This window comes from Arvicola amphibius, chromosome 10 (assembly GCF_903992535.2).
Source record: "Arvicola amphibius chromosome 10, mArvAmp1.2, whole genome shotgun sequence".
NCBI lineage: Eukaryota > Metazoa > Chordata > Mammalia > Rodentia > Cricetidae > Arvicola > Arvicola amphibius.
This window is the reverse complement of record NC_052056.1, coordinates 60,680,819-60,702,742: the sequence shown is the minus strand read 5'-3', so window position 1 is coordinate 60,702,742 and position 21,924 is coordinate 60,680,819. Positions and strand designations below refer to the sequence as shown.

The following is a 21,924-nucleotide window of genomic DNA, read 5'->3' as shown; positions in this document are numbered from 1 at the left end:
CCAGGTCCTCTGAAAGAGCAGTCAGTGCTCTTAACCACTGAGCCATCTCTCCAGCCCCCAAGGGTCAGAATTTTAACTAGTAATGTTTTGGGTGGTGGTGGCACACATCTTTAATCCCAACACTCAGAAGACAGAGACAAGTGGAGCTCTGAGTTGAAGGCCAGCCTGGTCTACAAAGTGCGTTCCAGAACAGCTAGAGCTGTTACACAGAAAAACCCTGTCTTTAAAAAAAAAAAGTTAACTATTAATGTACAGAAGCAAGAATGCCCAGAGCAGACTTTGGAAGCCAGTAAAAACCCCCTTCATGTGTACGTCACTCACTGTCATCTGTCAGTTCTGCCCTGTCTTTGGGTTTTTTATTGCTGTGAAAATCATCATTATCACAATGGGGAGCATGGCATCATGCAGACAGATGGGGTGCTGCCTAAATCTTGACCAGAAGGCAGCAGGAAGTTGACAGAAAATCATACTGGGGAAGCTTGAGCAAGAGATCTCAAAGCCCACCCCCATGGTGATACCACAAAACCACACCTAATAGTGCCACTCCCTATGAGATCATGGGGGTCGATTGCATCCAAATTACTACATTGTCCCTTTAGAGAACTCTGACATGACAGCTAAGTAAAATAATAATACAGTTAACTTGGGTATGGGCATGTGCTGACTGACAACCTCAATTTTATCTTTGGTTCCTATGTGGTTGAAGGAGAGAGCCACCACTTCTCCAAGTGTCCTCTGACCTCTGCACCAGTATAAGAAGCTGGAAGCCTCCTGCTAGAGGGACAAGAGACTGCAGCCCCAGGCTCACCTTGATGGTTGGGAAGCCTAGAGAGTGCTAGCTAGCAGGATCAGCAGCAGCAGGGCGGTTCAGCCCACTACCTCTGGGTCCTGACACCAGCCAAGCTGCACCCATTGAACATGAACGAAGCTGTCTTAGTCACTGTTCTGTGAAGAGACATCATGACCAAGGCAACTCATAAAAGAAAGCATTTAATTGGGACTGGCTTACAGTTTCAAAGGTTTTGTCATCATGGTGGAGAGCATGGGAGCACACAAGCAGGCACTGGAACTACATCCTCATCCACGGGGGAGGGGGGGGTAGGAGGGAGGGGAGGGAATGGGAGGGTGGAAGCTGGTGTGGGCTGTTGAAACCTCAGCTCCTACACTTCCTACAAGGCCACACCTCCTAATCCTTTTTAAAATAGTACCACTCCCTGATGCCTAAGCATTCAAATCTGTGCATCTCTGGGGGCCATTCTCATTCAAACCACCACAGTGGGCGTGTGTGCAAATGAACACCTCTTCTCTGCTTTCCGTTCTGCCCAGGCCCCATCTCACTGGATGGTGAAGCCCACATGAGAATAGGTCTCCTCCCTTGGCTGACCCATGTGCCAGTCATCTCTGGAAATACTCTCACAAAGAAAACACATCTAGGCACATTTCAGGCCAGTAAATGATTCATCATTTATTCAGATTCCAAGAAATCTAACATGGGGGGGGGCAGGATGAGAATCCCAGCTGAATAAAAGGGAAGATTGTTTTCATTTCCCAGAATGCATTAGTATAAATCTAATTTCAAATACCATAGGTGTTGTTATTCATGATGCAGGTGACCCGAGACTGGTCCCATGAGGGGCGGTGGGTCACCCAAGGCCACGTGGGTCTCCTGGTGTGTGGGTGACAGACAGATAAGCCATGCAGGCATCTGGCTGAGAGGTGTGGCTAGATCCTTGGAGGTCTCACAACTCTCCTCTACCCTTCCTTTTATGAGGGAGCCAATAGCAGTCAAGAAGCCCAGATGAGATGACCTTTTCATCAGGAGAAGCCGAACTCCTGAAGGTGATAGTGAAGGCTTGGAGGGTGGTCCTGTACCATATATTGGGTGTGCGTGTGTGCTCTTTGTTACAGTGATGGGATTTCTGAAACTATCCCTTTGCCTTTAGAGAGACTGAACTTCCAGCATACCGAGACAATCATATGCCTTGAGAGCTCTTTAAGATTATCTACTCAACCTGCTGCCCTACTGTGTACTTGGCCTGTTTAAGTTTGACCTGCCTTTAAAAGAAGAATGTAGGGGCCAGAGAGATGACTCAGGGGTCAACAGCATTTATTGTTCTTGCAGAAGACCTAAGTTCAGTTTCTAGAACCCACAGAGCCCACAAACTGTGACTCTGACTCCAGGGGATCCGACACCCTCTTCTGAACTCCTCCAGCACCAGGCGTGCATGTGTACACAAACATACATGCAGACAAAACATTCACATACTTTAAATAAATAAAGCTAACATTTTTCTTAAATAAATAAATAAAAGAATTACCGGGTGGTGGTGGTGCACGCCTTTAATCGCAGCACTCGGGAGGCAGAGGCAGGCAGATCTCTCTCTGTAAATTCGAGGCCAGCCTGGTCTATAAGAGCTAGTTCCAGGACAGGTTCCAAAGCTACAGAGAAACCCAGTCTCGAAAAACCAAAAAAATAAAAAAACCAAAAGAATTTTGTAACCAAATTTACTATGCCTTCGATTTCCTAACAAATTCCTAAAATAAATAAATAGTTTTAAGCTATGAGCTCTTCCACACCCCTGCCCAGAACAATGAAAAAAGATACCACCATGTGGCAGAGCGTAGATAAGAAATATGGGCTAATTTAAAATGTAAGAGCTAGTTAGTAACAAGCCTGAGCTACCAGCTGATCTTTTATAATTAATAATCAATAATTATCTCTGTGTGGTAATTTAGTAACTGGCTGGGAGGATAGAAAAGTCCACCTACAGAAGACCCTCCCACAAGAAGTCCTCAGTGAGAGTCCTCTGTCACCTCCCTAAAACAGCACCAGTGTGGGGTACCCAGGGCCCCTCTAGCTTCCTTTTCCACCCATTCCATGTGTGCACATGTGTATATGCAGTGGGTTATAAAGACATGACATGCTGTCCTTGCCAGAACTGCTTCCTTTCCCTCCGTGCATCCAGAGCTGCAAGGGGCTGAGTGTGTGAGCCTCTACTCTCGATCCTGGTTTCCAATGAAGTAAAATCCAAACCCACTCTCGGGTTTGTAAAATCATTGCTTCCTGCCCGAATCACTCCCTCTAGACTGAGTGAGTGTTCCTTCCCTCCCTTATTCTCTGAATAAGGCAGGAACTTTCCAGAATGCACTTCTAGGTAGAGTGTCTACCTAGGTGTGGTGACACGCGCTTGTTTTTCCAGCACTGGGTGGAAGAAGGAGGTCTGTCAGTCTGAGGCCAGTCCTGGTTACATCGTGAACCCCTAGGTGGGAAGGGGAAGAAGGAAGCACAGAAGAACGTCCCCATTTTTCTGCCAGGTACTCTCAGCCCTCTCTTCCTTTCCCCAGGAATTGCATGCCAAAGCTTTCTACCCCCATGCACTACCTTTTCCTGTCTCCTTTACTTGAACAACACCACATTGTGCACCTGTTGTTGACCTCCGGCCTGGAGGTGGCTACACTGTTTCGAGTTCCCTACCCACTTTTTAGACTAATCGGTACTCTTACCAGTCACAGGCAACTGGCTGGCTGCTGGGGCTCAGTTCACTCCTTCAGCCAGATCTCAGCCTCCCAGCCCTGTAGAAAAGGACATGCCTGCTTCATGGAGGCTCCGCTGGCTCTGTGTTGGATGCTCCCCAGGCGGCTAGCATACGGTGGGACTCAGAGCTCTATTTCTGCTGTGGTACTCACAAGCTGTTGGTAGTGACTATAGCCAAGATTCTCTCTCCATGCCTGAAAAATGAGGGGTTAGATTAGGTAATAACTTGATTTATCCACAGAAGGAAGAAACAAAACAAATGCACACACAAAAAAAAAAAACCCACCTTTCACTGACATTCCCTTGGGGCCTGAGGTCTGTGGTTCCTAGTTAATCAGCTGACTCAGAGCTCTGAAGTCCGACCAAAGGGAAGAGGGCAAGGTGACTCAGAACCTTCCTTGAGATGATGAAGCGGCAAGGTGGGGTGATGCGGGAGTCCCCTCTGTATGCTGTGAATATGCTTTATTATTATTAGTTAATAAAGAAACTGTTTCAACCAATGGCTTAGCAGAGTAAAGCCAGGCAGGAAATCCAAACAGAGATATAGAAAGAGAGTAGGCAGTCAGAGAGATGCCATGTAGCAGCTGAAGGAGACAGACACCGGATCCTTACCAGTAAGCTACAGCCTTGTGCGGATACACACATTAACAGAAATGGATTAATTTAGGATACAAAAATTAGTTAATAAAAGCCTGAGCTAATAGGACAAAGCAGTTTTATAATTAATATAGCTTCTTTGTGATTATTCGGGTCAGGGTGGGATATCAACAAACCCTCTGGCTTCCTTTGCACTTGCATTCAGTGGACTTGAATTTTTTAGGGTAGGTAAGAGGGCTCAGGAAGTGAGGGCACTTGGCGCTAAGCCTGATAACCTGAGTTTGATCTCTGTGACCCACAGGGTGGAAGGTGAGCACAGGCTCCTGGAATGTCTTCTGACTTCTACATACGTGCCTGGGCGGCACCAGGAATGCTAACATGGCCTGGAGGCCAGGACGCTAGGAAGCTGGAGCTCTTGACTAGCTGGCTTTAGCAAAGGAAAGCTGGACTTGTTATTGTTTGTGTTCTTGTTTCCTCTGACCCCTCTCCTCCGCACACGCTGATTCATTGCTTCTGCAGACTTGCAGCAAACAGCTGCCAGGACCAGAAGAAAAGGCTGGGGCCCTTCATGCCCATCTAAATTATAGTAACTTTGGGGGCACCAAATCCTCTTGAACTGGACTTACAGAAGTGTGCTACAGCAGTCTGTTATGGGTGCTGGGAACCAAACCTAGTTCTTTTGTGGGGCATACACTAGAAGAACTACCCGGGCAAAGGTTTAAGCCAAGACAGAATGTATTTCTTAGCCATATAGTGACTATACTGGGTATTCGGGATTCCAGTGTAGCCCTGAACCTTTCTCAGGGTGAGTTTCTAGGCAGAAAATCATATCTTGGGTTGACACACCTCAGGAAGTAAGAATAGTTAGCCAGAAACAGCACAAAGAAGACGGAAAGCAAGCTTTGTACATAGAGAGATTTCCCCAGACCTATGGACTTTGATAGATTAGGTCTTGGCAGGTGGTGCTCTCTACAGTGCTGAGTTTCATGGCCTGAATGGTACTTTCATCACGACATCGGTTGTGGTAAGAGCTGGCGGACTACTAAAGCCTGGGAACCTGTCACAGGTCCTCTGCAAAAGCAGCAAGTGCTCTCAACCACGGAGCCACGTCTCCAGTCCAAAGCCAAACTTTCTAAATTTAGATCTTTATACTTATTTGGATTCAGGGTTTCACTGTGTAGCCCAAACTGACCTAGAATTCTCCACGTAGTCCACGATGGCTTCAAGCCTGTCGTTCCTTTGTCTCTGGTTCCCAGTTCCTGGGGTTATTAGCACGTGCCGCCACAGGAAGCTCCTTTTGCTCTAATAGATTCTTCAAGAACCCTTTTGGCAGGCGTGTCTCTGAGCTGGAAGCCAACCAGAACTACATAGTGAGACCCTGTTTCAAAACAAACTCCACTGAATAAAAGCTCAACCAAACCAACCCAAAACCCTTTTGACTGATACCCTCCCCCCACCCCCGTGCCCCACTCCCCACTTCCTTGTTCTCATCCTGGCGATTGAAACCAGAGTCTTGTACATGCTAGGTATCTACAGGGCTTTGTGGATATTAGGCGGGCACTGAACCACTGTGCAGTCCCTAGTCCGGAAGCTTTTATGTTACAGAACAAAGCAAAGCGCTAAGCGAAGACACTTTGGAAATATTTTTGACGGGAACATGAGGTAGACAACACAAGGAAATTGCTACTAATGTCAAATGCTACATCCCCAACCCTGTAATTTTTTCACACACAAAGGGTATGGAGGAAATGAGGGATTCAAGGTAGTCAATGAATCTGCCCAGTTTCAGTATTTATTTATTTATTATCTATTTTTTTCTCCAAACAGGGTTTCTCTGTATAGCTCTGGCTTTCCTGAAACTCACTGTTTACAACAGGTTGGCCTTAAACTCAGAGAATTGCCTGCCTCCGTCTCCAGAGTGCTGGGACTAAAGGAGTGTGCCACTACTACCAGGCTGGTTCTCTCTCTCTCTCTCTCTCTCTCTCTCTCTCTCTCTCTCTCTCACACACACACACACACATTTAAAAGAAGTGAAAATAGTGGACAGTACTAGGACCTTCTTCAGAGACTGCCTCACCAAGCCAGGTGACTTTTCCGTATTCCCACTCAGTGCACAGAGACCCGTGCACAGCAAGCATCCTGCTGGCTTTAGGATCCAGTTTTCTACGGAGAACAAATATCCCTCCTGTGATTAGTGAGCCTCTTCTAATTTAAAAGGATGCTTTCTGGGAGTTTGCCAGGCATAACTAATTCCTGGTAAGCAAGAAAATTCTTCCAAACCTAAGTATTCTTGGCTTTGTGAGAGAGGAGGAGGGGGAAGATAGGATATGGAGGGGTTGGGTCCCTGCTTTATTTTTTATTTATTATTGTTATTATTATTATTTTGGTTTTTTCAAGACAGGGTGGGTCCCTGCTTTAAAGGAGTCCAAAGTCTAGTGACAGAGATGGATGGGAACACAAATTATTGTAAAATAGCATGGAAAAGGCTTAGAGTAAGAATGGAACAGAGGAGAGAGAGAGAGAGAGAGAGAGAGAGAGAGAGAGAGAGAGAGAGAGAGAGAGAGAGAGAGAGAGAGAGAGAGAGAGAGAGAATTGCAAAGGCTGTTTTCAGAAAGATCCGTTCCGGTCCTTGAAAAACTGAGAGCAGATTTTGTGCAGAAACCCGGACCTCAAGGTCCTCTATTTTGGCTACAGCCAGTGAGCATTTTCAGACAACCACGGTGAATCTTCCAGAGGCGCAGGTTCAGAAAATTACGGGAGACTTGTGTAGGAAATGATCAGGTCTCCAGCGCGTCGGCGTCTGAGGTTTAAACACCCGCCCTGCCGCAGCCCGTCCGTCTTGGCCCTCCCTCAAACCCTCCAGCTTTATCTTTTGCTGAGAGTATTACTCAACCTCTGAAAGTTAATCATTGACGCTGCTCTAGTCTGTGCTTGGGGAAACAGAACTGTGGATGATGGTCAGAAGACCTTTCTTTTCTTTTGAATTTACTTGAAGGGTCCCCCCAATCTTAATAATTTCTCCTCTCCCCCACTTTCTTTTTTCCCTAGACAGGGTTTCTCTGTGTAGCCCTGGCTGTTCCAGAACTCACTCGGTAGACCAGGCTAGAGTCAAACTCAGAGATCCACCTGCCTCTGTCTCCTGAGCGCTGGGATTAAAGGTGTACGCCACCACAGCTCTGCTATGACTTCTGCTCTTTTATTTTTTGAGTTCACTTGACCTTCACTTCTTTTGTTCTGCCTCCACCCGTTCTTCCAGATTTCCAGTTTCGTAGCTGACCAGTGTCTCTGCGGATTCCCCTCAGCTTTCCCTTACTTCCCTCTGTTCGGCCTTCTGCCTTCTCAGCTGCCGGGGAGGAGCTTCTGTGGGCAGGGGGCGGGACTACAGGAGGCAGGGGGCGGGGCGGCCGCGGGCTAGGCACGGCGCAGGCGCACTGTATTAGCGGTGCCGAACTGCGGCTATGGAGCAGACACCTCCGGACCCCGAGAGACCTTTGCAGCCTGCAACCCTGGAGCCGCTGGGGGGCCCTGGCGCTGTGCTGGAAGCCGCGGTCGGCGAGGAGACCGAGGACACCCGGGAAGACAGCTCAGGGGTCGACACGGTGAGGAGAGGGGAGGCAGAGGCTTCGGGCCTGGGGCCGGGGCCTAGCGGGCCGGGCTGCCCCTGACTGGGACTGGTGGGCGCGGCCCCCAGGCCGGAGGATGACCCAGAACTGAGTGGAAATGGACCCAAAGGCGCGGCGCACGGGAGGGCCGCGTGGGCGCGGTCACGCATGCCCGTGGTGGCGTGGCCCGTGGGTTGTCAGTGGGCGCGTCCCCCGGGATCTGGCCACGAAGAGGCTCGCTGCCGTTTCCGGCGGGCGGAGGGGGTCGCTGGGAGGCGGCTCCACCCAGGGTGAGCGGGGAGTGTGCGCAGTAAGGGGGGCTTGGCCTGTTGCCCTTTCGGGGAAACATTTGTTGAACTCTTTGCTTGGTCGTCATTTCGTTATTTGGGATAAGTGCCTTTCCCCGGGAGACGGATTTGGTCTCCTCATCCCCACGCCGACTGCCATAGCTTTAGAAGACCTCTTTGGTTAATCTGCGCTTTTTAACTGAGCAAAGATGGGGCGGGGGGGTAGCGTTGTCTGTGAATGCGTCCAATCCTGAGGGCCTTCGCAGATTTGTAGACTCTGATAAAAAAGCTTTTGGGAAGCTCATTGTGTCGCCCGTATTAGAACTCCCTGCCCAGAGGCTCAACCCTCTGTATGGTCTGTCCCCTATACTGCTGCTGGAGCTCCTGTTGCTGTCTCTCCTTTATCCCTCCCTCCCTCCCTTCCCTTCCCCTTCCCTTCCCCCCTCCCTTCCCCTCCCCCTCCGTCCCTCCTTCCCTCCCTCCCTCCTTTCCTTCCTTCCTTTTTCTTGACACCCCCCCAACAGGTGTCCGTGCTAAAGTAATTTAAAGTAAAGTGCATTTTTGTGACTGATACATTTCTAGAAAGGATCAAGTTGAGACCAGCTTACGAGGAATTTCTCAGCAGTTGGAGGTTTTGACCTCTTAAACTATTTCTGTGTACTTACGAGTTTAAAACGTTAAATTTTTAGAACAGGTTTGAGCTCACAATCCAATTGAAAGGAAAACGGGAATATTATACCATATACTGTCTTCTCACATTCAGACTTCTCCTTATCAGCACTGGTTTTTGTTACACTTGATGAGCCCAGATTGGCACCCAAAGTTCATAGTTTAAAGTTCACTCTTGGTGACCCACATTCTGTGGGTTTGGGATATGTAAGATGACTGATCCGTCATATACTGTCATACAAACTTTTCACTGCCCTAAGAATCCCAGGTGTTTGTTCTTAACTCTCCTCACCAACCCCCACTCATTGATCTTTTCCTTTTGTTTTTCATCATTTCCATTGTTTTTCCTTTTTCAGGAATGTCATATAATGGTCTCACCGTGTAGCCATAGCTGGCCTGGAATACATAGAGATCCATCTCTCAAGATTAAAGCATGATCTGCCAGGAGGTATGGCGCACTGAAGCCTTTAATTCCAGCACTTGGGAGGCAGAGGCAGGCGGATCTCTGTGAGTTCGAGGCCAGCCTGGTCTACAAGAGCTAGTTCCAGGACAGGCTCTAAAGCTAAAGAGAAACCCTGTCTCGAAAAACAAAACAAAACAAAAACCAAACCAAACAAAAAAGGTTAAAAGCATGAGCCACCATACTGGGCTAACATAGTTTTGACATTAGCTTCTCTTTTATTATGTGTCTGTTTCTGTGTGGGTGTGACTTTCTGGAGCTGTGGTTACAGCAGCTGCCCGTTATGGGTACTGGGAATTGAATGTGGGTCTTTATATAAACAGTATAGACTCTTAAGATTTATTTTACTTTTTGTGTGTGTTTTGCCTAAATTCACACACACGCACACACATATACATATATGCACCATGTGCAAGCCTGTGGAGGCCAGAAGAGGGCATTGGATCCTCTGGAAGTGGAGGTAGGGATGCTGGAAACAGAACCTGGGTCTTCTGCAAGGCCACCTTAATCACTGATCCATCTCTCCAGCTCAGATTTAGAATATTCTCATATGTGCTTCTGTTTTGACAAGGTTTCATGAAGTTTAGGGGTGGCCTGGCGCTCCTGATCCTGGCACTTTTGTTTTATATCGGTAGGGTCTCACTCTAGTTCAGGTTAGCCCTGAAGTTTTGGCAGTCCTCCTTCATCCTCCCAAGTGATGGGGTTGCAGGTGTGAGCTGCCGTACCTTTGTGACTCCAAGTATCCCTAAAATAGTATATTCTTTTGGCCTGATTTTGAAGTTTCATAAATGAAGTATTTTCTGTATGGTTTTGTTTATCTCAAAAACATCTTAACTCATTTATTTTCATATACTTTTTTTTTCTGGGTAGGTCCTCTATTGGTTTATATCTCTTTCTGTTTATAGATAGGTGGATAATGAAAATTTGTTGTTTTAAAGAATTACCGTGAGCTTTCCTCTTAAACATCTCTAGTACAGAGTGTCCAAGATTCTAGTCTAAATTAGCAGCGGCATTGCAGATTATAGGTCAGTATGTTCCTCCAGCGGTTAGTGCTCGATGGTCCTCCAGAGTGGCTTTTCAGTTTCCACTTCCGTCCGCAGGGCCAGAGGTGTCTTTATAAATAGACTGGATATTTCCAGGGTTTTAAAATGTTTTCCAAACTTGTGGTTATGCCCCCACCTTTACCCCTGTTCTGGTTCTGGGATTGAAACGCAGAAGCCTCACACATGTTAGACAAATGCTTTACTGCAGAACTGTACGTAGCCTTTGTGCCTTTTGGCTGCATCATAAGGACTTTGATTTTGATCATGATGATAAAATTTTATTATTTTGTGAATATATTAATATGAACTCATAGTAGAGAATCTAACATTCATTGTCTATGTTAATTTGTATACATGTTAATTTATGTACAGGTGCATGCGCGTGTATTGTATATGCTTATGTGTGTGTGTGTGTGTCTTTTTTTCCATCTGTGATTCTCTGGTTCTTTTCCATTCTCTAATAAGAAATCTTAACCTCATTTCCTTTTGTATTCTTGTAAGGAAGAGGACATTCATTGAAACAAACAAACAACACCAAAAATAAAAGCCTGAGTCATCTTAGCAGTCAGGAGGCCGAGACAGGTGAATCTTTAAGAGTCTGAGGTCGGGCCTGGTCTTCATAGTGAGTACTAAGGCAGCCATGGGCTATATATTGAGGACCCTGTTTTTTAAAAAAACAAACAAGAACAAATCCAAAACCCCAAACGAAACAGAAAACAACCCCCAAACAAGCCATAACCATAATTTAGAAATGAAAGAAGCAGAGAGTAATCCAGTTGATAAGAAAATTAGTTATAGTCCTACCAGAAGGAAGGAAGGGAAGGGAAGGGAGAGGAGGGAGGTAGAGCACTCCGTTTCCAGGCTGAAGGCTTTAGTGATTTGAGAGGGCTGGCGCAGGGGCTTGTCTTCACTCAGCGTCATTGCCTGAGGAATTCATAAGTTGGTTGTTTGAAGGAAAGTGCCCTGGGCCTGGGAGTGCTGGGATAAACCAAGAGAGTTTGCTCAGCTGGTACTTAGAGGCATTCGCAAGCTCCTTCCCTGATTGGAGCAAGGTCTCAGTGGAGCTCTGCAGATGAGGGTAAGGTGAGAGGGAAGAGGCATTTTAGCAGGTACAAAGCTTGGACTGTGGGATGTCTCCCAAAAGGACTTGCATTAGAATTTGTTCTGAGCATGTGGCTCTGTTTGGAGGTAGTGGAGTCTGGAATCTAGATAAAATTAAGTAATTGAGGTTATGCCCTTGAAGGAATTTTGACACCCTGTTTTAGTATTTTTCTATTGCAATGTTGAAATTCCATGACCAAACAACTTAAGGAAGAGTTTGTGTTGGCTTACACTCCCAGATGTGTGAAGAGTTTCTTTATGGCAAGGGAAGGTATGGATTAGGAGTAGGAGCAGGATCAGGGCTGCAAATTTTCATATACCAGGAAGGAAGCAAAGGGAGAAACAGGAAGCAGGATGAGGCTATAAATCCTTTCAAAGTCCACCTAAGTGATGGTCTTCCTCCAAAAGGCTCTACCTCTGAAGGTTCCATAACCTCCCTAAACAGGCCAATCACTGGGGGACCAAGTGTCTCAAGTCCATGAGGCTAGCCTATGGGAGACGTTTTTCATTCGACTACCACAATACCCTACCCTACACCCCTTCTCTCACCACCATCCCCCTTGCTCTCCTTTATGACATGAGTACTCACACTCCAGCTAGTGTATTGTGTCCTTGCTACAATTCCCAAAGCAGGAGCCCAGCTCATTAGTCTGGCTTTCTCTCCAAGCTGCAAAACCAGAATACCCTTCCTTTAGATAGACTCCTCAGGGTAGTTTAGTGACAGAATGCTAACTAATATTAGTTAAGCTACAATGATTAAATCATACTTTCTAAGGACTGGGAATATAGCTTGATTTGTGGAGTTCTTGCCCTAGCATGGCATAAAGCCCTGGATGTGCTCTTTAGCATCCTGTAAGCCTGACATGCTGGTACATGTCATTCGGGATGTGAGAAGGAAAAGCAGAAGTTCAGATCATTCTTGACTATGTAGTGAGTTTGAAAACCAGCCAGCAGTGCTTGAGACTCTTATCTCTATAAATAAATAAATGAATTTTTTAAGAAATAACTTGTTTTGTTTTGTTTTCGAGACGAGGTTTCTCTGTGTGGCTTTGGAGTCTGTCCTGGAACTCACAGAGATCTGTCTGTCTCTGTCTCCTGAGTATTGGATCAAAGGTGTCTGGCACCACTGCCTAGCCTTTTTTTATTTTTTAAAGATGGTTTCACATAATCCAGGTTTACTACAAACTCACCGTGTAGTTAAAAGTGGCATTGAACTCGTGATCCCCTCCTACCTCCATCACCCAGGTGCTGGATTAAAGGTTGTACCATCCATGCCCAGTTTTATAACCCTCATTTTTCTTTAGTTGTTGCTGTTGGCTGGATGTGTCTTTCTTCCCCAAATTTATAGGTTGGAGCCTAATCCCCAGGGTGGGATTTTATGATAGGGCCTTTGAGAAGTGCCTAGACCAAACTAGAAGTCCTCATGAGTAGTATTGATGCCTTTACAGAAGGGATTTTAGAGATGCTTTTCTATTTTTCCTGATTCATTTGACTTTTAAGGGAGGAAAGATTTGTCTTAGCCTAGTTTTAGAGGGTAGAAGGTTCAGTCCATGGTTACTTGACCCTTTGTGGCGAGGCAGGATATCAGGGGGCGGTAGAGCTTATGGTGGGGGGGCTGCTCCCACTGGGCTTGGCAGACAGGAAGCAAGAGAATAGGTGTTCCAGGCACTCAGCTGGCTTTTAGAGGCCCCCTTTCTTCTGTGTGATAAAGAATACAGTGAACTAGGTCTGTCCGAACCAGGCAGCAGATTCCCACTAAACACCAAATAAACCAAATAGGCTTTCAATCACTGTTGAGTCTCACGAAGCATACCATTTTGAACCCAGAACCACTGCAGTTGTTGTCAAAAGTCCAGTTGAGGTTTGGTCTGAGGATGGTACTGTTGGAATGTGGTGTAGATTTCCACTAGAGGGTGGGATGTAGTGTGTGTGTAGCCTTCCAGTCAGTACGAACGTCTCTCCTAGACCTCTTTCACTTCCCAGCCCTGAGGGTAAGTGGTAAACAGGCTCCCCCACCTGTTGGGGGCTGCAGACCCCTAGCCCCTTACTTTCTCTTTGCCTGCCTCAGACCCTTTGCCTGCTGGAGTGAACTGAGCAAAACAACTTGTTTACCTGTGCCTGCAGCTGCTCTGAGCACGAGACCCTGATGGCGGAGGAGTGGGTTCTGATGAGGCCTGCAGCTGAAACATCCCGAGAGCTGTGGCGTGGCTATCTGTTAAGGATCCCTGCCTAAGCTTCTCTGGAGCACAATAAACTTGGCATTCTTATTTCAAGGATGACCCGTGTCCTCGTGTCTCTGTCTGTGTGTGTTTTTAAGTCTCCAGCATGTTCTCGGCTTGCGTACCATCCGGTAGTGCAGGCGCTACACCCATTACAGTCCAGTAGCCTTGCTATTGGACCGGAAACAGTGCAGTCAGTCATGGTCTAGAATGTCCAAAGTAAACCTTTCTGTAAGTTATCTTAGGGGTTTGCTAACACTAGTGCAAAGTTACAGCACAACACAATCATTCTGATGAGTGTAGTCGCATCCCCAAGGAACCATTTCAGTCACAGAGGTAGTGCTCCTAGAAAGGAGATTATAAGGATGCACATGGATAAATAAAAGCACAGTGATTAACTTCAGGTGTGGTAGGTTACTTAACTTTTAAATGCTTATGTGGTAAGCATGCATTAGTTTTTATCGCCATCAGAAAAACCTAAACCTACAAGTGTTGGGTAATGGATAATAGTGAGCTCTTGCAGTGTGCCAGGCAGCACAGTACTTTGTATGTGTTTGCACTCAGGCTAGCCCTGAACATCGTGGATCTCCTACACTGTCTCTCTTACAGACTTGTATTTTTTCTTGGTATCAGTTGTCCGTTGGGCCTGAGGCTATTGCTGTTCTCTTCTAATTTCTTTGCCTTGTCTTTGCATTTGTCATTTTACCATCTTATGGTTTGAATAATGTTTTATAGCCTTCTACTATTTACCATATTGTCTTAGTTTTCAGTTGCTGTGACAAAGCACCATGACCAAGGTAACTTATAAAAAAGAAGGCATTTAACTTGGTGGCTCACAGTTCTAAAGGGTTGGAGTTCATGGTCATGATGGCAGGAAAATGGCAGCAGGCAGGCAGGGAACTGGAGTGATAGCTGAGCGCTTACATCTTGACCGACATGCACCAGGCAAAGAGAAAGACATTGGGAATGCCATCAGCTTTTGAATCTTCAAAGCTAGTCCCCGGTGACACACCTCCTCCATCAAGGCCACACCTAATGAATCTTCCCAAACAGTTCCACCAGCTAGGTACACAGTATTTCAAATATATGAGCCTATAGGTCCATTCTCATCCAAACCACCACACACAGGGAGTGTGAAGTATTTGTATTCTTTAACTGCCTTTACTTTTGTTCTGTCATATTTTATGATTTCTATCTGGGGTTTCTTTTTATTTCTTCATTTTTATTTTCATGTGCATTGGTGTTTTGCCTGCATGTATGTCTGTGTGAGTGTGTTGAATCCCCTGGCACTAGAATTATATACCTGCCATGTGGATGCTGGGAATTGATCCCTGGTCCCATGAAGAGCAGTCAGTGCTCTTAACCACTGAGCCATCAATCCAGCCCCCTACCATGCGTTTCTGTTTAGGATTTTGTGTTAGACTAAATTAAGAGGTGTTATTGTTTGTTTTATCCTCTGCAATGATTTGGAGGTTGTGTATTGTTTTTCCTGGCATAACTGAAGCAAAATTTATTTATTTATGCTCTATATGACCTTTTATAATTGTTTTAGAGTATGGTGGCTTATGCCTATAACAAGCCTGAGTTTCCTCATGAGTTTCAGATCAGCTTGGAACAGAGCGTGACACTATCTCAGAAACCTTTGAAATCTCACATTTATAATTGTATTTGTGTCATTGTGACAGAAACAACTTGAGGACTGATTGTGGCTCCTTGGTACCTGACTACTTACCTTCATTCTGCCTGGGGCAGAACATCATAGTGCCCAGCACGTGAAGCGGGTTGTCCACTTACAGGGAGGGAGGTGTTGAAGAGGGCAGATACCTACTTCGGAGACCTAATTCAGGCTGTTCCTCCTGAGGTTTTATTTGAATTTTTTGTTTATTTTATGTGCATTGATGTTTTCTCTGCATATGTGTCTGTGTGAGGGTGTCAGATCTCCTGCAACTAGAGTTACAGACTGTTGTGGACTGCCATGTGGGTGCTGGGAATTCAGACCTGGGCCCTCTGAAAAGGCAACAAAGGCTCTTAACCATTGAGTAACTGTCAGCTGTGAGCGAGCTTCTGGCCGTCCTGTCAGAGTGTTTACAGAGAGACCCAGTGCAGCACTGCTTGTCCCAGGTGGTGTCACCTACTGGTTCCCTCCAGTCGGGGAAAATCACTTGCATTTTACTTTTGCAATCTTAAACTTTTTAAAGGATGTTTGTAGAATTTTCCTCAGTTTGCGCCTGTCTGCTCTCCTTACGATTGATTGATTTGCTTTAGCAGAAGTGCTGGCCAGTCGCTCCTGAGCGCATTTCATGTTTGTTTGGATATATCTTTTATACTTTGCATATCATCTTCTTTAAGAGAGAGGAGGGGGAATTGAGCTATTCAAGCTTGCCGTACACTGCTGTTTTTTTCCTTAGCCTCTTTATCTGGGATTCTAGGTGTGTATCACCACTCCAGCTGTCTGCCTAAGTGCCCATATTACTTTACCCTTTTTCTGTGTGTAATTTTGTGGGGACATACCTTGTTCCTTATTTAAATTTGTATAATTTACTTCACAGTATAGCTTTGTGGAACTTTCTTTTTCTTTTTTCCTTTTCTATTTTTTTTTTTTTGTCTTTTTCGAGACAGGGTTTCTCTGCAGCTTTTTTTAGAGCCTGTCCTGGAACTAGCTCTTGTAGACCAGGCTGGCCTCGAACTCACAGAGATCCGCCTGCCTCTGCCTCCCGAGTGCTGGGATTAAAGGCGCACGCCACCACCGCCCGGCTTATTTTTTTTTTTTTTTTTAAAAAAATATTTATTTATTTATTTATTATGTATACAACATTCCTTCCATGTATGTCTGCAGGCCAGAAGAGGGCACTAGATCCCATTACAGATGGTTGTGAGCCACCATATGGTTGCTGGGAATTGAACTCAGAACCTTTGGAAGAGCAGGCAATGCTCTTAACCTCTGAGCCATCTCTCCAGCCCCTTATTTTTGGTTTTTTGAGACAGGGTTTATCTGTGTAGCTCTGGCAGTCACTCTGTAGACCAGGCTGACCTCAAACTCACAGAGATCTGCCTGCCTCTGCCTCCCAAGTGGTGATATTAAAGACATTTCTTTCTTTCTTTTTCTCTTTCTTCCTTTTCCTCTCTTTCTTTCTTTCTTTTTCTCTTTCTTTTCTTTTCTTTCTTTCTTTCGAGACAGTTTTTCTCTGTAGTTTTTGGACCCTGTCCTGTAAGTAGCTCTTGTAGACCAGGCTGGCCTTGAACTTACAGACATCTGCCTGCCTCTGCCTCCTGAATGCTGGGATTAAAGACATTTTCTGTTTTAAAATCCTAATTTTTTAGGTATAGTTTGAGGTCAAGTGAGTTGGCTTAGCTGGCAAAGGTGCTTGGTTGCCATGTGTGATGGATGACCTGAGTTTGACCTCAGGAACAGGAACAGTATAGAAAGAATGATGTGATACCTAGACACACACATGCACATGCACACGCACACACACACACACACACAATTAGGTATAATTTGTACACTGAAAAATCCATCCATTGTAAAGTACAGTTCAGTGATTTCCCCAACCATCTGCACAATCTAGTTTTATTTTTGGTTGTGAATCTATCCTTTAATGGAATATGCCTGTCACCCCCAAGTTCCCTCCAACTCCGTGGTGTTTAAATCCTCCTTCTTACCCTCAGGCATCAATAGTGTCATTTGGTCTGCTGTGTTTTGAGTCTGGCTTTTTACACACAGAGGAAAATGAAAGGATACAGACTCAGTTTGCCCTCAAACCAGAGCAGTCTTTTGTTGGTCTGAGAGGTTGGCACATCCAAACCAAGGGTGTAAAAGAACATGCCATGCAGGACCTGAGAGCAGGCCTCTGGTCCGGGCGGGATGGAGTAGTAAAGGCAGGTCTAGAAACTGTTTTAAAGCTTGAGTGATAAGTCAAACTGTTTTTGTGACTTCTGGCCTCTAGGGTTTATGGTGGTCACTGGCTTTCTGGAATTCCATTGGTGGCAGATTTCTTGACACCTTGAACCTGTTTAATGGTTCTGTTTGCTTTTATTTTTGTTTGTGTGTTCCTTTATTACATACTTAGAATAATTTTTAAGATTTATTTACTTATTTTGTATACAGCCTTCACATCAGAAGAGGGCACCAGATCTCATTATAGATGGCTCTGAGCCACCATGTGTTTGCTGAAAATTGAACTCAGGACCTCTGGAAAAGCAGCACAGCCAGTGCTCTTAACCTTTGAGCCATCTCTCCAGCCCCTTGGAGCTTGTCCTGGAACTAGCTCTTGTAGACCAGGCTGGTCTCGAACTCACAGAGATTCACCTGCCTCTGCCTCCCAAGTGCTGGATTAAAGGTGCCACCACTGCCCGCCTTTTTTTTTCTTTTAATGTGTTCTGCCTGCATGTATGCCTGAGAGCCAGAAGAGAGTGCCAGAACTCATTACAGGTGGTTGTGAGCCACCATGTGGTTACTGGGAATTGAACTCAGGATCTCTGGAAGAGTAGTCAGTGCTCTTAACCACTGAGCCATCTCTCCAGCCCCTCCCCCCGAATATTTTTGAGGGTGATCCTTGTTGTGGCATACATTCCCCCCCTCTTTTTTTGAGACAGGGCCATACAGGGTTTCTCCGTATAGACCTAGCTGTCCTGGAACTCACTCTGTAATCCAGGCTGGCCTCCACCTCGGAGTACCTGCCTCTGCCTCCCAAGTGCTAGTATTAAAGGCATACACCACCACTGCCCAGCTGCATTTCTTAATATTACTGAATAATATTTTAGTTTTGAAAATTTTATATTTTGTTTTTTTACCATTTGATGACATTGTATTTGTTTTGAGATTTAGCTCTTAAGAATGTTGTTTAGATGAGTGTTCCCTTGAGCAGATTTGTAGGAGTGTAATTGCCAATCACATGGTAAGTTTATATTTGACTGTTTGAAACAGGTCTCGCTCTAGCCCAGCAGACCTAGAAATTCTTTATGGCAGTGCTCCATAGTAAATACCTCCATAGTCAGGCTAAAGTGCTGTAATTTCAAAGACGTGAACCACCACGCCTACACAGTTTTCTTTTGTAACATTGTCACTAGCAGTCATTGTGTCCCTTCTTTTTCTGCTATGATGATACATCATGATCAGAGCGGTGGTGTGGGCTGCTTTCATGTCATCAAAGAGGAGAGAGCCTCAATCGAGAAAATGCCTCCATATCTGGCAAGCCTGTATGGCATTTTCCTTCTTTTTTAATGTTTTTGTGTAGGGCATTTTCTTAATCAGTGATTGATGTAGGAGGGCCCAGCCCATTGTGGGTGGTGCCACTCCTGGGCTGGTGGTCCTAGGTTCTATATAAAAGCAGGCTGAGCAAACCATGAGGAGCAGGCCAGTACATGGCCTCTGCATCAGCTTCCACCTCCAGGTTCCTGCCCTGTTTCAGTTCTTGTCCTAACTTCCTTCAGTGATGTTTAGGCGGAGTTTTTCATCGAGACCCCTGACCAACTCTTTAACCACATAGAGACTTAATTATAAATGATTGGCCGATAGCTTAGGATTGTTACTAACTAGCTCTTACAATTTAAATTAATCTGTACTTATCAAAGTTCTACCATGTGGCTCATGGCTTTTTACCTCATTTTCCACACGTCTTGCTTCCTCTGTCTGGCTCTTGACCCCTGCGACTCTGCCCTTCTTTTTCCCAACGTCCTCCTAGTCTGGCTCTCCTACCCAATCTCTTCCTGCCCAGCTATAGGCCAGTCAGCTCTTTATTAACCAGTTAGAGTTATGCATATTTACAGTGTACAAAGATTGTTCCACGGCAGTGATGGATTTTGGATGTGGAATTGTATTAAGCCAAATAAACTCTTTCCTTCTTTGGTCATGGTGTTTCATCACAGCAATAGAAACCCTAACTGAGACAGCAACTTATGGAAGAAAGAGTTCATTGGGGCTTACAGTTTCAGAGGATGAGTCCATGACCATAATGGGCAGTAAGGCCACGCCTAATCCTTTCCAATCAGGTCCATCTACTGGGGACCAAGCATAGATGAACCGCCAGGGCCATTCTCATTCAGACCACCACACTCATTTTTCTGATCCCCAGCATAGCACATGGCGTTGTCTGTCTTTGTTATACCTACACTGCTAATGTCAAGCATCTTTATTTATCTTTGTCTTTCTTATATTTATCTTGCCACACAGTCCAGGCTAACCTTGAAGCTGAGATTCTTCTGCGGCGAGCGAGCCCTGACCAGCAGGGAAAGATCACCACCGACACAGGATCCTTCTCTGATCACACTTTATTGAAGCGCTGCTTGGTTGAGGGAGAGCTGGAAGCAGGGGGCCCCGAGCCGGGCTGGGTGGTGGCTTATATACAGGAGGACGGGGCGTGTCTACTGATTAGGTGACGTGGCAGAAAAGGATTGGTGGAAACCTGTTGCTAGGCAGATGTGGCGCGAAAAGTTCTCGCCACATACTTGTTTACTTTAGCCCTCGGCGCCATCTTGTAATGGCGAAATGTAAGTGCGGCCGCCACAGTTCCCCCTTTTAATTTTATGACATTTAAAAGACAGTCAAGGCTGAGGTCAGAGGACCTTACCCTGAAAATGTAGACATGTCCCGTTTTTCTCAGGGATGGGAAAAATAAGCAGGACTACCCATATGCATAAGGTCATGATCTCCTGAGTGGATCTACTCAGTGCACTCTTAGGTGCAAAACCTCCTGTCCAGGACAACACATCCCCAGATTCAGGGGAACCTCATCGATCCCTCTTTCCGAGTGCAATGGCTCAATGGCCTTCGGGTGCAAAAGCAGGGATTAGGGTCAGGAGTCCTGTAAGATGCTGATCCAAGCTTGGGGGGAGTTACCGGCCTCCAAGGCTGCGAGGGCACGAGCAATGGCCACCTTTTCCCGTTTCCTTACCCGAATCAGCCTTAGAATCAGAAACAACGCCAATATCACTCCCGAAGTTAATATTAATCCTAGCACGCCAACCCCTGCCCATTCCTTAATATATGAAAAGGTCTACCAGCCAATCTGTAAATTCCCCCAGCGAAACCATAGTCGCCTGGGTTTGATTCAAAGCCAAAATCTTCAAACTAAAATTTGCTTGCAATTGTTCCAATTCCCTTGTCCAATTGCCATTTAGATATTGAGAAATCGCTCGGGATTCATTAAGGGTAGCAGTATAGGGGGTAACACACAAGTGCTTAGTACGATCTACACAACCAAAGGTAACTATATCAAACATTTTTAACATATTTCTTTCCACCAAATCAACTCTCTTATTTAACAATAAAATACCTGACATTAATTGATGGTTAATCTTTTCTTGTATATACATAGCGTCCGAGGTTTTTTGAATCACGGAATTGATAAAAGTAACTGTCTGAACTTGATTGGCCATAGCTACTCCTGCAGTAACAGCCGCAGCAGCAGACACTGCAATAGCCGTCACAATAGTTGCTGTAATGCCAAAATCCCTTTTCCGGCGAACCAGGGTGGCTAATGGAAAGTTCTTAGGATTGGCTTTTACAGGCAAAAACACAAAGGTAGGGATGCGCATAACAATCGCACCTGAATGGTAGAAATTCCAACATTGTGACAGAGAGCAATTATCCTTCTTGCAATCAACTGCAGTATTATTTGAACTCCCTGTAGTATTAAACAAAAGCCAGACAAAGGGAGGATCCAGGCAAACTCTGGTTTGCCGTAGAGTAGTATTATGTTTTTTCTCTACACTAGTTATATTAATTTCTTTAGAAGTGTGATTCATAATCCCTGTATAATTATTTAACATAATTATTCCAGAGCGAGCAAATGTAGCAAATGGAGACAACTCAGTTATAGCTCCTCTGGAATTCATAAGTATCCATGGTGTAAAGGGTGATCCAACCTTTATCATAAGTTTTCTTTTAACCTTAAAATGGTTAAGATTCCTAAGAACCCATCCAGAATTATTGTAAAACTTATCATATCGTCCTCTGCAATCCACAAATTCAGGGGGATAGCTCAAATCATTACCAGAGCATCTAGGGACAGACCAAGAAAAAATATTATTACTAGTATGATTACTATTGCCAACCTGTGAATCACTATTATTAACCTTGCTAACCTGTACCCAATTGGGCGTTGTAAGGTTGCAACTTATCCCATAAGTGGTAACATTAACAGTATCATTGGAACCGGAATAGGAGCCAGATCCAGATTTAGCTCCAGATCTAACCTGAGGCAGGGCTGCGCTAATGGCCTTTCTCAAAAAATTGGGAGTATCTTCTAAAAATGGATCTCTAGCTACAGTAAGATTCATGGCATCTAGCAAAATGCAGTCTGAGATAGAAGTGCTCTGATTTGTGGTAAAACATAAAGTTCCTGCTAGGGGCACTACAGTTTGATTAAATTTTTGTTCCTGAGCATCCACCTTTTTGCAAACTAAGTTCA

The 21,924-nt window shown here is 45.3% G+C and overlaps 1 protein-coding gene and 1 long non-coding RNA gene across 2 annotated transcripts in view; one reads left to right on the top strand and one right to left on the bottom strand.

Annotated features, from left to right (window-relative positions):
• Positions 1 to 2,575: 2,575 nt before the first annotated feature.
• LOC119825621 lies at positions 2,576 to 5,555 on the bottom strand. The gene is made up of 3 exons (XR_005287242.1): positions 5,325 to 5,555; positions 3,822 to 3,984; positions 2,576 to 3,729 (listed from the first exon to the last, which is right to left on the bottom strand). It is a non-coding gene; the product is annotated as an uncharacterized LOC119825621 (long non-coding RNA).
• A 1,999-nt stretch (positions 5,556 to 7,554) lies between these two features.
• The window catches only part of Snx4 (sorting nexin 4), a 64,725-nt gene continuing 50,355 nt past the window's right edge, over positions 7,555 to 21,924 (top strand). The window contains exon 1 of the mRNA XM_038345170.1: positions 7,555 to 7,731. Within this exon, the coding sequence (XP_038201098.1) occupies positions 7,591 to 7,731 (141 nt within the window). The 5' untranslated portion in view covers positions 7,555 to 7,590. The remainder of the gene's footprint in view (positions 7,732 to 21,924) is intronic.